Source organism: Neophocaena asiaeorientalis, unplaced genomic scaffold (genome assembly GCF_003031525.2).
Source record: "Neophocaena asiaeorientalis asiaeorientalis breed wild unplaced genomic scaffold, Neophocaena_asiaeorientalis_V1.1 scaffold517, whole genome shotgun sequence".
Classification (NCBI taxonomy): domain Eukaryota; kingdom Metazoa; phylum Chordata; class Mammalia; order Artiodactyla; family Phocoenidae; genus Neophocaena; species Neophocaena asiaeorientalis.
In genome coordinates this window covers 967,665-982,112 of record NW_020172724.1, presented here as the reverse complement: position 1 = coordinate 982,112, position 14,448 = coordinate 967,665, and the positions used below count along the sequence as shown (strand labels likewise).

The window sequence follows — 14,448 nt, the reverse complement described above, 5'->3', positions numbered from 1 at the left end:
TCTCAGTGGACAGAATAAGGAATATCTGAGTACACCGCCACCGCTCCCCAGCCCCCCGCCACCACACACACTCACTCATACCTGTTTCCATGTGTCTCTCTCCCTCTTCGTAATATATTTATACCTTCAATATGTAATCTGTGTATTGGAAACCATGAGTTCACACTGACATTTCCAGTTCCAGTCCAGTACTACAATATAACAGGGTTCATTCTTGTTTTCTTCCTTTCCATTTTTGTAACTGCATTTCCTAGTAGTGAGAAACCTGGTTCTGATTATTCTTAATCTCTTTACTTGGTCGGTCTCCCGGGAGTACCTGCCTGACTTTCCCTCTGCCGCCTCCCTCCCACGCCATCCCCGCTTCTGACCCGTTGTGGGATCCCCATGCGCCTATGCAGGGCCCCTCCTCATCCCATGCAGGCTCCAGTGGCCACTCTGGGGCACCCCTAGCCCAATGGAGCCTCCTGCCCTACTCTGCCTTACCAAATGGCTGTAAGGTTAAATAGTTCAAAACGGGGAAGGGCAGCCCTTGCTTCATGTTTTTATACTACTTTTGAAATTGCAAAATTAATATGCGTTTTGTGAAGATGGGAGTAGAATAGGACATGCTCTCACTCCGTCTTGCGAGAACACCAGAATCACAACTAACTGCTGAACAGTCATCGACAGGAAGACACTGGAAATCACCAAAAAAGATACCCCACATCCAAAGACAAAGGAGAAGCCACAATGAGACGGTAGGAGGGGTGCAGTCACAATAAAATCAAATCCCATGACTGCTGGTGGGTGACCCACAGACTGGAGAACACTTATACCACAGAAGTCCACCCACTGGAGGGAAGGTTCTGAGCCCCATGTCAGGCTTCCCAACCTGGGGGTATGGCATGGGAGGAGGAATTCCTAGAGAATCAGACTTTGAAGGCTAGCGGGATTTGATTACAGGAGTTAGATAGGACTGGGGAAAACAGAGACTCTGCTCTCGGAGGTCACACACAAAGTAGTGTGTGCATCGGGACCCAGGGGAAGGAGCAGTGACCCCAGGGGAGACTGAACCAGACCTACCTGCTAGTGTTGGAGGGTCTCCTGCAGAGGCGGTGGGGGTGGGGGATGGCTCTGTCTCACCATGAGGACAAGGACACTGGCAGCAGAACTTCTGGGAAGTTTTCCTTGGCCTGAGCCCTCCCAGAGTCCGCCATTAACCCCACCAGAGAGCCCAGGTAGGCGCCAGTGTTGGGTCGCCTCAGGCCAAACAACCAACAGGGAGGGAACCCAGCCCCACCCATCAGCAGTCAAGGAGATTAAAGTTTTACTGAGCTCTGTCCACTAGAGCCACACCCAGCTCTACCCACCACCAGTCCCTCCCATCAAGCCTCTTAGAAAGCCTCATCCACCAGAGGGAAGACAGCAGAAGCAAGAGGAGCTACAATCCTGCAGCCCGTGGAACACAAATCACATTCACAGAAAGACAGACAAGATGAAAAGGCAGAGGGCTATGTACCAGATGAAGGAACAAGATAAAACCCCAGAAAAACAACAAATGAAGTGGAGATAGGCAACCTTCCAGAAAAACAATTCAGAATAATGGTAGTGAAGATGATCCAGGACCTCGGAAAAAGAATGGAGGCAAAGATCAAGAAGATGCAAGAAATGTTTAGCAGGGCTTCCCTGGTGGTGGTGCAGTGGTTGAGAGTCCGCCTGCTGATGCAGGGGACACGGGTTCGTGCCCCGGTCCGGGAAGATCCCACATGCCACGGAGCGGCTGGGCCCATGAGCCATGGCCGCTGAGCCTGCGCGTCCGGAGCCTGTGCTCCGCAACGGGACAGGCCACAGAGGTGAGAGGCCCGTGTACCGCAAAAAAAAAAAAAGAAATGTTTAACAAAGACCTAGAAGAATTAAAGAACAAACAAACAGAGATGAACAGTACAATAACTGAAATGAAAACTACACTAGGAGGAATCAATAGCAGAATAACTGAGGCAGAAGAACATATAAGTGACCTGGAAGACAGAATGGTGGAATTCACTGTTGCGAAACAGAATAAAGAAAAAAGAATGAAGAGAAATGAAGACAGCCTAAGAGACGTCTGGGACAACATTAATTGCACCAACATTCGCATTATAGGGGTCCCAGCAGGAGAAGAGAGAGAGAAAGGACCCGAGAAAATATTTGAAGAGATTATAGTCGAAAACTTCCCTAACATGGGAAAGGAAATTGCCACCCAAGTCTAGGAAGCACAGAGAGTCCCATACAGGATAAACCCAAGGAGAAACACGCCGAGACACATAGTAATCAAATTGGCAAAAGTTAAAGACAAAAATTATTGAAAGCAGCAAGGGAGAAACGGTAATAAGATCAGGAACAAGAGAAGGACGTCCACTCTCGCCACTGTTATTCAACATAGTTTTGGAAGTCCTAGCCATGGCACTCAGAGAAGAAGAAAAAGAAATAAAAGTGATACAAGTGGGAAAAGAAGAAGTAAAACTGTTTGCAGATGACATGATACTATACATACAGAATCCTAAAGATGCTACCAGAAAACTACTAGAGCTAATCAATGAATTTGGTAAAGTTGCAGGATACAAAATTAATGCACTGAAATCTCTTGCATTCCTGTATACAAAATGATGAAAAATCTGTAAGCGAAATTAAGGAAACACTCCCATTTACCATTGCAACAAAAAGAATAAAATACCTAGGAATAAACCTACTTAGGCAGGCAAAAGACCTTTATGCAGAAAACTCTGAGACACTGATGGAAGAAATTAAAGATGATACCAACAGATGGAGAGATACACTGTGTTCTTGGATTGGAAAAATCAATATTGTGCAAATGACTATCCTACCCAAAGCAATCTTACAGATTCAGTGCAACCTCTATCAAATTACCAATGACGTTTTTGACAGAACTAGAACAAAAAATCTTAAAATTTGTATGGAGACACAAAAGACCCCGAATAGCCAAAGCAGTCTTGAGGGAAAAAAGCAGAGCTGGAGGAATCAGACTCCCTGACTTCAGACTATACTACAAAGCTACAGTAATCAAGACGATGTGGTACTGGCACAAAAACAGAAATACAGATCAATGGAACAGGATAGAAAGCCCCAGAGGTAAACCCAGGCACCTATGGTCAACTAATCTATTGACAAAGGAGGCAAAGATATACAATGGAGAAAAGGCAGCCTCTTCAGTAAGTGATGCTGGGAAAACTGGACAGCTACATGTAAAAGAATGGAATTAGAATACTCCCTAACACCATACACAGAAATAAATGCAAAATGGATTAGAGACCTAAATGTAAGACCGGACACTATAAAAAAAAACTCTTAGAGGAAAACATAGGAAGAACACCCTTTGACATAAATCACAGCAATATCTTTTTTGATCCACCTCCTAGAGTAATGGAAATAATAACAAAAATAAACAAATGGGACCAAATGAAACTTAAAAACTTTTGCACAGCAAAGGAAACCATAAACAAGACGAAAAGACACCCCTCAGAATGGGGGAAACTATTTGCAAATGAATCAATGGACAAGGGATTAATCTCCAAAATATATATAAAAAGCTCTTGCAGCTCAATTTTAAAAAAACCAAACAACCCAATCCAAAAATGGGCAGAAGACCTAAATAGACATTTCTCCAAAGAAGACATACACATGGCCAAGAAACACATGAAAAGCTACTCAACATCACTAATTATTAGAGAAATGCAAATCGAAACTACAATGAGGTATCACCTCACACAGGTCAGAATGGCCATCATCAAAAAATCTACAAACAACAAATGCTGGAGAGGGTGTGGAGAAAAGGCAACCCTCTTGTACTGTTGGTGGGAATGTAAATTGATACAGCCCCTATGGAGAACAGTATGGAGGTTCCTTAAAGAACTAAAAGTAGAATTTCCATATGACCCAGCAATCCCACTACTGGGCATATATCTGGAGAAAACCATAATTCAAAGAGACACACGCACCCCAATGTTCATTGCAGTACTGTTTACAATAGCCAGGTCATGGAAGCAACCTAAATGCCCATCAACAGACCAATGGATAAAGAAGATGTGGTACATATATACAATGGAATATTATTCAGCCAGAAAAAGGAACGGAATTGGGTCATTTGTAGAGATGTGGGTGGATCTAGAGACTGTCATACAGAGTGAAGTAAGTCAGAAAGAGCAAAACAAATGTCGTATATTAACGCATATATGTGGAACCTAGAAAAATGGTACAGATGAACCGGTTCATCACAATGTTTGGCAGAAATTGAGACACAGATGTAGAGAACAAACGTATGGACACCAAGGGGGGAAAGCGGCAGCAGGTGGGGGTGGTGGTGTGATGAATTGGGCGATTGGGATCGATATGTATACACTGATGTGTATAAAATGGCTGACTAATAAGAACGTGCTGTATAAAGAAAGAAAATTCAAAAATTCAATAAAATTTTGCATTTTGTAACACAATAAAAGAATCAAGCAATAGAGACATTTAAAAAATAAAAGAATTCTTCGTGTAGTCTCACTCCACGGAAATGACTAACCATAGCTATGTTACTTTGAAAAGCTTGAGATTTATATCTGTACACATAGAACCCTTTATATCTTGTTAACGTATTTGAGAAAATGGAATCGCGCCGTTCCTTTTGTTGCTAACATTGTTTTTCTGCTGAATATGTCACGTGCATCCTTCTATTTCAATACAGATCCTCCTTCCGTGTTTTTAACGGCTGCAGAGTATTGAGTTACATAGGAGCATCATCGTTGATTTAACCAGTCTCCTATTGACTGACCCTTGGACTAGTTTCAGTATTTTCCCATTATAAACTATGTTCTGTTGAAAAATGTGTTTCTGTGCCTTATTTTGTTTCTCTGATATTTGTTGAAGCCTTATGTGGAGTACACAGTCCAGGCTCCGTGCAGGCCGCTAAGCTGGATATACTTGGAGATACCTGGCGTCTTGTCCACGAGCCCTCTGATGAGGGGGCTTGGTTGTGTGGGGGAAGTCTGGTGGTGGGTGTGGGTAGGCCTGGCCCAGCGGTGGTAACGGGAAGGTTCCTGGAAGGGGAGGTGAGTGCAGGCCAGGGCAGCAGGAGTCCAGCTGGGACAGAAAGCCCCGCCGCACAGCAGGCGTGTCCGCAGCCTACCTTGCTGCACCATCTCAGAGAAGCAACTCTCACCCTCCACCTTCCTCTCCTCCGCCCTTTAACCTTCCGGCCCTGGAGGGGGCGGGGCGGGGCGGGGCGGTGCTCTGGGAGCATTGCTTGAAGGATGAAGTGAGGCCCCAAGGAGAAAGTGCTGGACCCGCATTTCTTCTGGGGGCGGTGGGAATGGTCTGCGGTTAGACAGTGGCAGTTGCCGCACAGCTTTGTGGATTCACGACCTTGTGAATATTCCAAAACCCATAGAATTGTGCACTTTAAAGGGTGAATTATATGGTATGTGATTTATATCTCAAAATAAAAGGCTCCAGTTACCACTTGGTCATAAAAAACCAAAAACATGCCCTCTTGAGGCATGATGTTTTATTGCCTCCCATTCTCTGACTTCCCTCAGGACCCAAACAGCTTGTATGCGCATCCAGGCCAAGATGATGGCCTCCTGTCCCCCGCTTCCCGTCCCCCCCACAAGTGACCTGGGAAGGCTTTCTCCCAGATGCTTCCATCTCACATCACTCCTCTTCTCCTTTTCCTATAGCGCTGACCCTTGGGTGGGTAGTTGATTACAGTGGTCAGTGACTTTCCCCGGTTCTCTTCAGCTGGACCAGTGCCCCTTAGCAAGTGGCCTGGGGGCCACCTCAGGGCCCCCCCCACCAGGAGAGGAGGGCCCAGTGTCTCGGGTGGAGGTGAGGGGTGAGGGGTGTGTCTGAGCTGCCAGGCCACCTGCTCTCCCCAGCCAGTGCCTTAGCATTTTCACCAGGTCTGGGACGGGTGCTGGGCTGTGAAAAGCTCAGGTCTTGGATAGGCCAACAGCCGAGAAAGCAGGGCACATGGGGGTGGCCACAGGTCTCCTCCCTGCAGGCCCTGGGGCCAAAGGTTGACCTCACTGGACAAGGCCGGTTTTGTTGCCTGGTTCCTCCCACGCCTTGTTAACTTGAAGAGGCCCTTGCGGGGGTAAATGGTGCTGTTTGACTTGCATGTTTGCTTGAGGGATTTGTGGGCTCCCAGCCTTCTACATGATTTATCTCGGAGGAAATGAGGCAGCTGTGTGGGAGGGCACTGTGGGCCTGGGGCCTGGGACCTCTCCCTCTGGAGAGCAGCAGACAGGTGGTTTTTCTCATGTGTTTGCATGTGTGCGAGCATGCGTGCGTGCGTGTATGTGTGTGTGTGTGTGCGTGTGGCCAGGGGGAGCATGGTATGGCAATTCCATCTCCAGGGGACCGCAGTCAGAATGCACCATCTGGATGCCCAAGTGTTCCAGGGCGGAGATGGCCAAGCCTTGGTGGGGCAGCAACGTAGAGGGTAGTTTTGCATCTCCTTACTTTACAATAATGCATATTCTTTGGTTAAAAAACAAAAAACTTCAACAACAGTGAAGTCACCCACCCCCACCTCAGCCCTGGTGTCACTCCCTGGAGGTGACTGACCTCTCTGAACCGCTTGGGATATTTCCTTGTGGACATTTGCTATGTCATACTTAACACACAAAGTTTTGTTTTTATTTTCTGCCACCTGCCTTTTTTTTTTTAACTGTGCAGTATATCATGGGTCTCCTTGTATTTTCTGTAAATTTGGAGCATACAACAAGATATTTCATAGTTTAGCTGTCAGTAATTTATTAACCCCATTCTGTGTGTGTTGGGAATCTCGGTAGTGTCTGCACTTTTTCCCGTTACAAATTACTTTTTGATGGGCACCCTTACATATGTCCTTATGTTCCTTTGTGCATGTTTTTCTGAAGTTTGTTTCTTAAAAGGTACAATTGCCAGGTTCAGAGCAGTGCTTTTCTTTTTTTAAAAAAATAGGTTCTGCCAATTTATTGGGGAAACTTAAGGCTCCAGGAAAGTTCCCTCTCCTCCTTCTGGCCTTGTCACCTGTCTTTAAATATACTCTTTTCTTTGGTGATTCATGAAAGTTAACTTCTTTTCTCAGATAACCCAAGAAAGGGGTTTCTTAGTCTTCAAAGAGCTTGGCTGTCAGAGAAGCCCAGAGTGTTTCTGACCAGTGTGGAACAGGATATAAGGACAGCTGTGTTCTTGGCCTCCCTGAGGGGAGCAGCTCAGGCTGTGGCTGTCTTGGTGTGTGGATGGGACCAAACCCTGGGTTTGTGCCTCCCCTGGGTCACTTTCACCCCCTCCTCGCAGGCCGGAGGAGAGTCATCTCTAAAGGCTGCTGCCTGCATGAGCTGAGAAGTTTATCACCTTTTTCATTTTAGAATTCTGAGCCAGATTTAACTATTCTGTCTCTCAGAGTACTGTTAGCCTTAGCTGGGAAGCTAAACGTTTGACTGTTAGTGTGTGTGCACCTGTCTACCAAGAACATAATCGTGTAATAGTAAAAAGGAAAAATTGTAGACTGATAGGGTAGTTTTTCAAATCCTCTGGAGTTAACCGTGACTGCGGTTTTCCCAGATTTCTTCAGAGGCTTTTGATTGCGTTAGCACAGGCATGATTCTCAGCCCTGCTTGTAGAGAAAAGTTGAGAAGTGTTAGGGGCCCCATGAGCCTCTGAATATCCGGGTGCTGTCGTATGGGAAAGAGACTGTTCTTGTGACTCCAGGGCTACGACGAGAGGTTGGGAGTTGAGGAAAATGGGTAGCTCATAAAAAGCAAGGCCTTCTCATGCAGAGCTTTCACCTGTGGCATGGGCCGCTGAGACAGCACAGGGTATCAGTCTGATCTCCCTAGGGTCGTCTCTTCTGATCCCGGATCCTACTGCGTTAGCAGGGCTGGGTTGGGCATCAGAAAGGATCCCAACCTTTCTGATTTTGTTTCTGGGTTTGTTCTGGGATTTCCTCTGATTGACCCTGTCTCACTGGAAAATTGTGAACCATCCTGGCAGCAGATTCACTCTGCCCTCAGGTGCCTCTGGATTGTCATACAGACCCCATCCAGGCACCTCACGGTTGGGGCATTTGGGGGCTACTTCCCAGTGAAGAGAGGCCAAACTGCAGTGTTGACTGTTGTGGACCAGTGCACGTGGTCACTGGTCCACAACTGGGCCAGTGCCCAGAACAGGGTTTTTCTTTGCATTGTTTCAAGGCAGTCTTTAAACTTAGGTTTTATTTTATTAATATGTGGGGTGATATTTAATTTATATTTTATTAAATTTTTTTAAAAATTGAAGTATAACTGACATGTAACATTGTACTAGTTTCAGGTGTACTATATTACGATTTGATATTTGTATACATTGTGAAATGATCACCACAGTAAGTCCAGTTAATATACATCAACTTATATAGTTACACATTTTTTTTCTTGTGATGAGAACTAATTTGTTTCTTGTTCTTCTTGTTTCTTCTTCTTCTTTTTTTAAATATTTATTTATTTATTTGGCTGCGCCGGGCCGGGTTTTAGTTGCGCCATGCGGGATCAAACCCAGGCCCCCCTGAACTGGGAGCATGGAGTCTTAACCCCTGGACCACCAGGGAAGTCCCAGAGCTAGTTTGTTCCTTGAATGAAGCTTGGAAGGCTGGACAACTGTGGGAGTGCATTTGGCTGTCTACTCAGGCCTGCCACCTTGTGGGAAACTCTGGGAATGGCAGCAGTGCTTTTGTTCTGTAGTAAACCACAGGGGGCTCTTTTGGAGCCTTGGGCTTCTCACCTGGCTTGGAGATGTTTAGAGAATAAAACATTTGGAGTGATTTTTAATTGGAATGTTTGAGGTACTGCCCACAAGACAGGGCAGTCTGGTCTAGAAGCTGGTTCTTTTCCAGATGTGACCCTGAAGGCAGGAGAGCTCTCCACTGGCGCTGTGTGTCCTGGGCATGTGTGGGCACATCCTTGTGGGATGCCCTTCTCATCTTTCAGTGGTGGGCACTGTGTCAGCTGATGTCCTTGCTGTCCTCCAACCCTCATTGTCTGCACCTGGACAAATTCAGGGGTCCTCAGTTTGTACTGCACTTGGGGACCCAGTTCTCCTTTGTCTAGTAATTTATGGAAAAGAATAATGTTGTATCTCTATCTTGCAACATATACAAAAATATATTCCAGTAGTTTAAATAAATAGTTTAAAGATTTAAGTGTGAAAAGTAAAACTAACACTTTTTAGAAAAACTAATGAGAGAGAGTATCCTCATGATCTCAAGGTAGGAAGGAAAGAATTTCTTAAGTAAAACAACCAAACCACAAACCATAAAGGAAATGATTGATAGATTTTACCACATTAAAACGTGAAATTTTAGTAACAAAGGGCACTCAAGAAGATTTAAAAGCCACATACTGGGAAAAGATATTTGTAATGAATATAACTGGAAAAGGATCAGTACCTGGAATTTAGAAATAAGTTCTGCAGAAAGAAAGGAAGGGAGAGGAAGGGGGAGGGGGGGAGGAAGGAGGAAAGGAAAATGAAGGATATGGACAGGCAATTCATAGAAGAGAAAGTGTGTGTAGTCAATAAACATAAGGAGAGTTGCTCTGTCTTTCTAGTAATCAGGAAAGCAAGTTTTTAAAAAAAGAGATCTTATTTTTTGTCCATGAGACTGGCAGTACTGAAAAAAGAAATCTGATTGTTTCACGATAGCCAAGAGGTGGAAACATCCCAAGTATCCTTTGATGAATGAATGGATAAGCAAAATGCAGTACATATATACGATGGAATATTTTTCATCTTCAAGAAGGAAGGAAATTCTGTCGCATACTGCAGCCTGGATGAACCTTGAGGACATTATGCTAAATGAAGTCAAGTCAGTCACAAAAAGATACATACTGTAGGATTCCTTTTATATGATTCTATTTATAAGTACTGTATATACCTCTAGAGTAGTTGGATTCAACGTAGGAGGAAACAAAGTAGGAGGCTGGCTGCCAGGGGCTGGGGGAGGGGGAACAGCTAATTGTTTAGTGGGGACAGAGTTTCAGTTTTGCAAGATGAAAAAGTTCTGGAAGTTGGTTGCACAACAATGTGAGTATACAAAACGCTACAGAAATGTATACTTCAGAGGTTGAAGGAGGCTAAGATGGTTTTGTGATATGTGTATTTTATCACAAGTAAAAACTAAAAGAAGAACCTGACCGTATGAAACCTTGGTGAGGATGCGTTGACGACAGTAACTTTCAGAACTCCTGCCCACAGGTGGTGGGATATAAATTGGGATAGCCACCCTGGAGAGCAATTTGCTATCGTCCGATCAGCGGGGAAAAGTCCGTATTCTGATCCTTAGCTCTACTTCAAGGTGTCCACCCTAGAGGAGGATCTCACCGGTGTGGGAGAGGAGACGTGTACAGGGTTCACAAGAGTGTCATTTATAACAGCAAAAAAAATGGAGATGATGTAAACATCTATCCATCAGACTGAGAATGTGTGATGCAGGCATAGACAACAGACTTGTGGTTGCTAAGGGGGAGGGGTGGATTGGGAGTTTGGGACTAGCAAATGCAAACTATTATATATAGAATGGATAAACAACAAGGTCCTACTGTATAGCACAGGGAACTATATTCAATATCCTGTGATAAACCATAAAGGAAAACAGTATGAAAAAGAATATATGTGTATGGCTGAATCACTCTGTTGTATAGCAGAAATTAACAGAATGTTGTAAATCAACTAGACTTCAATTTGAAAAGATCTATCTACAATACAAAATAGATAACCAACAAGGATCTACTGTATAGCACAGAGAACTATACTCAATATCTTATAATAAATAAGCTATAATGGGAAATAATCTAAAAAAGATATATATATATATATATATATATACACGTGTGTAAAACTGAATCACTTTGCTGTACACCTGAAACTAACTCAACATTGTAAATCAAATATATGTCAATAAGATTTTTTTTTAAATCTAAAAAAAAAAACCCGTGTGATGTACTCCTACAGTGAAGCACTCCCTGCACCACTGACCACACCTCAAAAGCAGCGTTGACTAGAAGGAAGCACAGGGAACACCATTAGGAACTTTCATGAGCACAGCAGTAGTATAGGTAAAATATTGTGCATGGTGATGGTTGACAGCAAATTTAGGAGAGCAATTGTGGAGGGGAGGAGAGGGGTACTAGATAAGAGAAGGGTGTACTGGGGGCTTTGGCTAAGCACCTGTACTATTTTATATCTTTGGAAAGCAATTTGAGACGTGCGACAAGGTAGAGTCGGCCCTCTATATCCGTGGGTTCCACATCTGAGGATTCAACCAACCAGGGATTGGGGGAAAAAAAAAATTCCAGAAAGTTTGAAAGAGCAAACCTTGAATTTGCCTTGCTGACAGCTATATTTACATAGCGTTTTTGTTGTGTTGGGTATTATAAGTAATCTAGAGATGATTTAAAGTATAGGGAGGATGTGCGTAGTTCGTATGTAAATACTACACCATGTTATATGAGGGATGTGAGCATTCATGGATTTTGGTATCTGTGGGGAGTCCTGGAGCCAGTCCTTAAGATGAGAGCTAAGTGGTGGGTACTTAAAATTCTGTTACCTTATTTGCTGTGCTTTGCTGTATGTTTGGAAGATACTGCATTGTGTCTTTAAGAAGACTTTAAATGATCGAGTGAGGCTAAGTCAGTGGTTTTCTGACTATTTCTCAGCATGCAGTCCTGATCTGCAACAGTGACGCATTTTTATAAAACGGTGAAGATTTTAACCGCCCGAGGAAGCTGTGTACCACTTTTTAAAGTGAGTTTTGTAGTTTGGTGTCCTTGTAAGATTTCCTTTGAAGGAAGGACTTTTGCTTTAAAAAAAAGAAAGAAAGAAAAGGAAAAAGACTAAAAGCCCTGAATGAGCTGATTTCTGAGATTCCCTTTTTCCCCATTAATCTATAGTCCTAGGAGCTAATGTCTCAGAGGAATGAACTCACTTTCCTTGCCTCTAAAAGATTCTGACATTTGAATTAGCTCTTTCCTGTTAATCGTATTTATTGAGGGCTCACCCTCCCTCCACAGGGAATATTCAGTAGTTCCAGGTTCTGGTTCTCTGGGCTGCAAAGATCTTCTGATAACTCAGGGTCCATGTTGGATGAGCCAGGTGATTCCTGGACTGTTGGACCTGGAACGGTTAAGCAAGCCTTTCTGGCTCAGTCGTGTCATGGGGTGGGAGGGCTGCGGGGGTGCTCAGGAGATATGAGCCCTCAGCCCAAGGGCTCAGATCCCCTGAGGTGCTTAGCAGAAGTCAGCCGGCCCTGACCACCTCTTAACACATCTTGTATTTTGTTCTGTAGAGCAGCACCCTGAGTGAGCGTTAGTACCCCCTGTAATTCAGAGTAGAAAGCTCTCTTGCTTAAACCCTCCCATGGTTCCCATCTCACTCAGGATACAGTCTTTGCTGTGAGCCTTGAAACTGTGCCGACTACTCTGGCCTTTTTATTTTTAAAATCTGCACTCTTAACCTTATACTTTTTTTTTTTTTTCTTCGGTATGCGGGCCTCTCACTGTTGTGGCCTCTCCCGTTGCGGAGCACAGGCTCCGGACGCACAGGCTCAGCGGCCATGGCTCACGGGCCCAGCCGCTCCGCGGCACGTGGGATCTTCCCGGACCGGGGCACGAACCCGTGTCCCATGCATCGGCAGGCGGACTCTCAACCACTGCGCCACCAGGGAAGCCTTAACCTTATACTTTTTAAAAAGTATCTATTTATTTATTAATTTGGTTGTGCCAGGTCTTAGTTGCGGCAGGCAGGCTCCTTAGTTGCGGCATGCGTGTGGGATCTAATTCCCTGACCAGCGATTGAACCCGGGCTGCCTGCATTGGGAGCGCGGAGCCTTAACCACTGCTTTCTGGCCATTTTTTTGAATCCACTTCTCCTTGTTCACTGGGTTCCAGTCACTCCTCCCTGCCCTCCTGTTTGTGCCTAGGACATGGCTGGTGATTCCTGCTTCAAGACCTTCGCACTTGCTCACTCCTCTGCCTCATGTGCTCTTGGCTGCTGGTCTTCATTTGCACCCAGGCTCAGAAGTCACCTTCTTAGAAAGACCTCCTCAGGCTATGGACTCTCTCACAAGCTACTCTGCTGCCCAGAAGTCTCTCTCCAGCTCGTTATCCTGTTTTATTTTTTATTTCCTTGACAGCCCGTATGCTCTCCAGTTATTTTATTTGAGAACTGATCTCTATCTACCGACCTCTGTCTCTGTGTGTTTGTATCGGCCCATCAGGATAAGAGGTCCACAGGCCACAGTCATTGTGTCTGTTCAGCATCACCAGCATTTAGAACAGGGCTAGAATATATTAGGTACTTGTGTCAGGGATCCTCAGCATCACCCTCAGGTTTGGTGATTTGCTAGAAGGACTCACAGGACTTAGCGTATAATCCTATTCACAGCTAAAATTTATTTCAGCAAAAGGACACAAAGCAAAATCAGCAAAGGGAAGAGGTGCATGGTGTGAAGTCCAGAGGAAATCAGGTGCTAGGTTCCAAGAGTCCTCCCGCTGTGGAGTCTCACAGGACAGACTTAGTTCCCCCAGTACCGAATCGTGACAACACGTGTGAAATGTAGCCAGGGAAGCCCATGAGATGCTCTCTGCCCGGGGTTTTTACTGGGAGCTGGCCACGTAGGAACCCCCTGCTTAGTGTGCTCTGAAATTTCAGATTCCCAGAAGAAAGCAGGTGCTGAGCCGAAAACACGCTGTTCATCCAGTCCAGGCATGGGGAGCCCTTCCTGTCACTCGGGAAAGTTTTATATCATCCAGGGAGCTGCTTACTGTTCACGTTCCCGGACGCCAGCTAAGGGTCAACCTGCAAGCAGGCCTTTCTAAGGATGGAAGTCTCAGGCCTGCTATGGTGACTCTTTCCTGTACACTACTTAAGAAATGTTTGTGAACGAATGAATCAACTCAGCGGGGCCTGTGGAATCAGACCTCAAGACCCCTGAAGGCCAGAGGGTGTGACCTCCCCTCCCTTGTCAACAGTCTTTCCCCCAGACAGACGGAGGCGAGTTTGTCCTTCCTCCTGCCCTCAGACCTTTGGTAATCGTGACTCTGTGGTCCCCAGGTGTTGAAGCACAACGGGTCATCAGAAATTCTCAACAAGCTGTATGACACGGCCATGGACAAGCTGGAGGTGGTTAAGAAGGACTATGACGCCCTGCGGAAGAGATATAGCGAGAAAGTCGCCGTCCACAGCTCGGACCTGAGCCGCCTGGAGCAGCTAGAGGAGGAGAACCAGCGCCTTCTGAAGCAGACAGAGATGCTGACCCAGCAGAGGGACACGGCCATCCAGCTGCAGCACCAGTGCGCCCTCTCCCTGAGGAGGTAGGAGCCTAGGCCGTCAAGGAGGGGAGCGAGCGAGCTGGCCTGTCTCTTGCACTCAGAGAATGGCCAGAGGGCCAAAGCATCCTCTCTGCCAGGGGCC

At 45.4% G+C, this 14,448-nt stretch overlaps 1 protein-coding gene across 1 annotated transcript in view; it reads left to right on the top strand.

The window, feature by feature from the left end:
• Positions 1 to 14,448, top strand: part of DLG5 (discs large MAGUK scaffold protein 5) — a 118,055-nt gene that overhangs the window by 62,120 nt on the left and 41,487 nt on the right. The window contains exon 6 of the mRNA XM_024740248.1: positions 14,089 to 14,348. Coding sequence (XP_024596016.1) covers positions 14,089 to 14,348 — 260 coding nt within the window. The remainder of the gene's footprint in view (positions 1 to 14,088; positions 14,349 to 14,448) is intronic.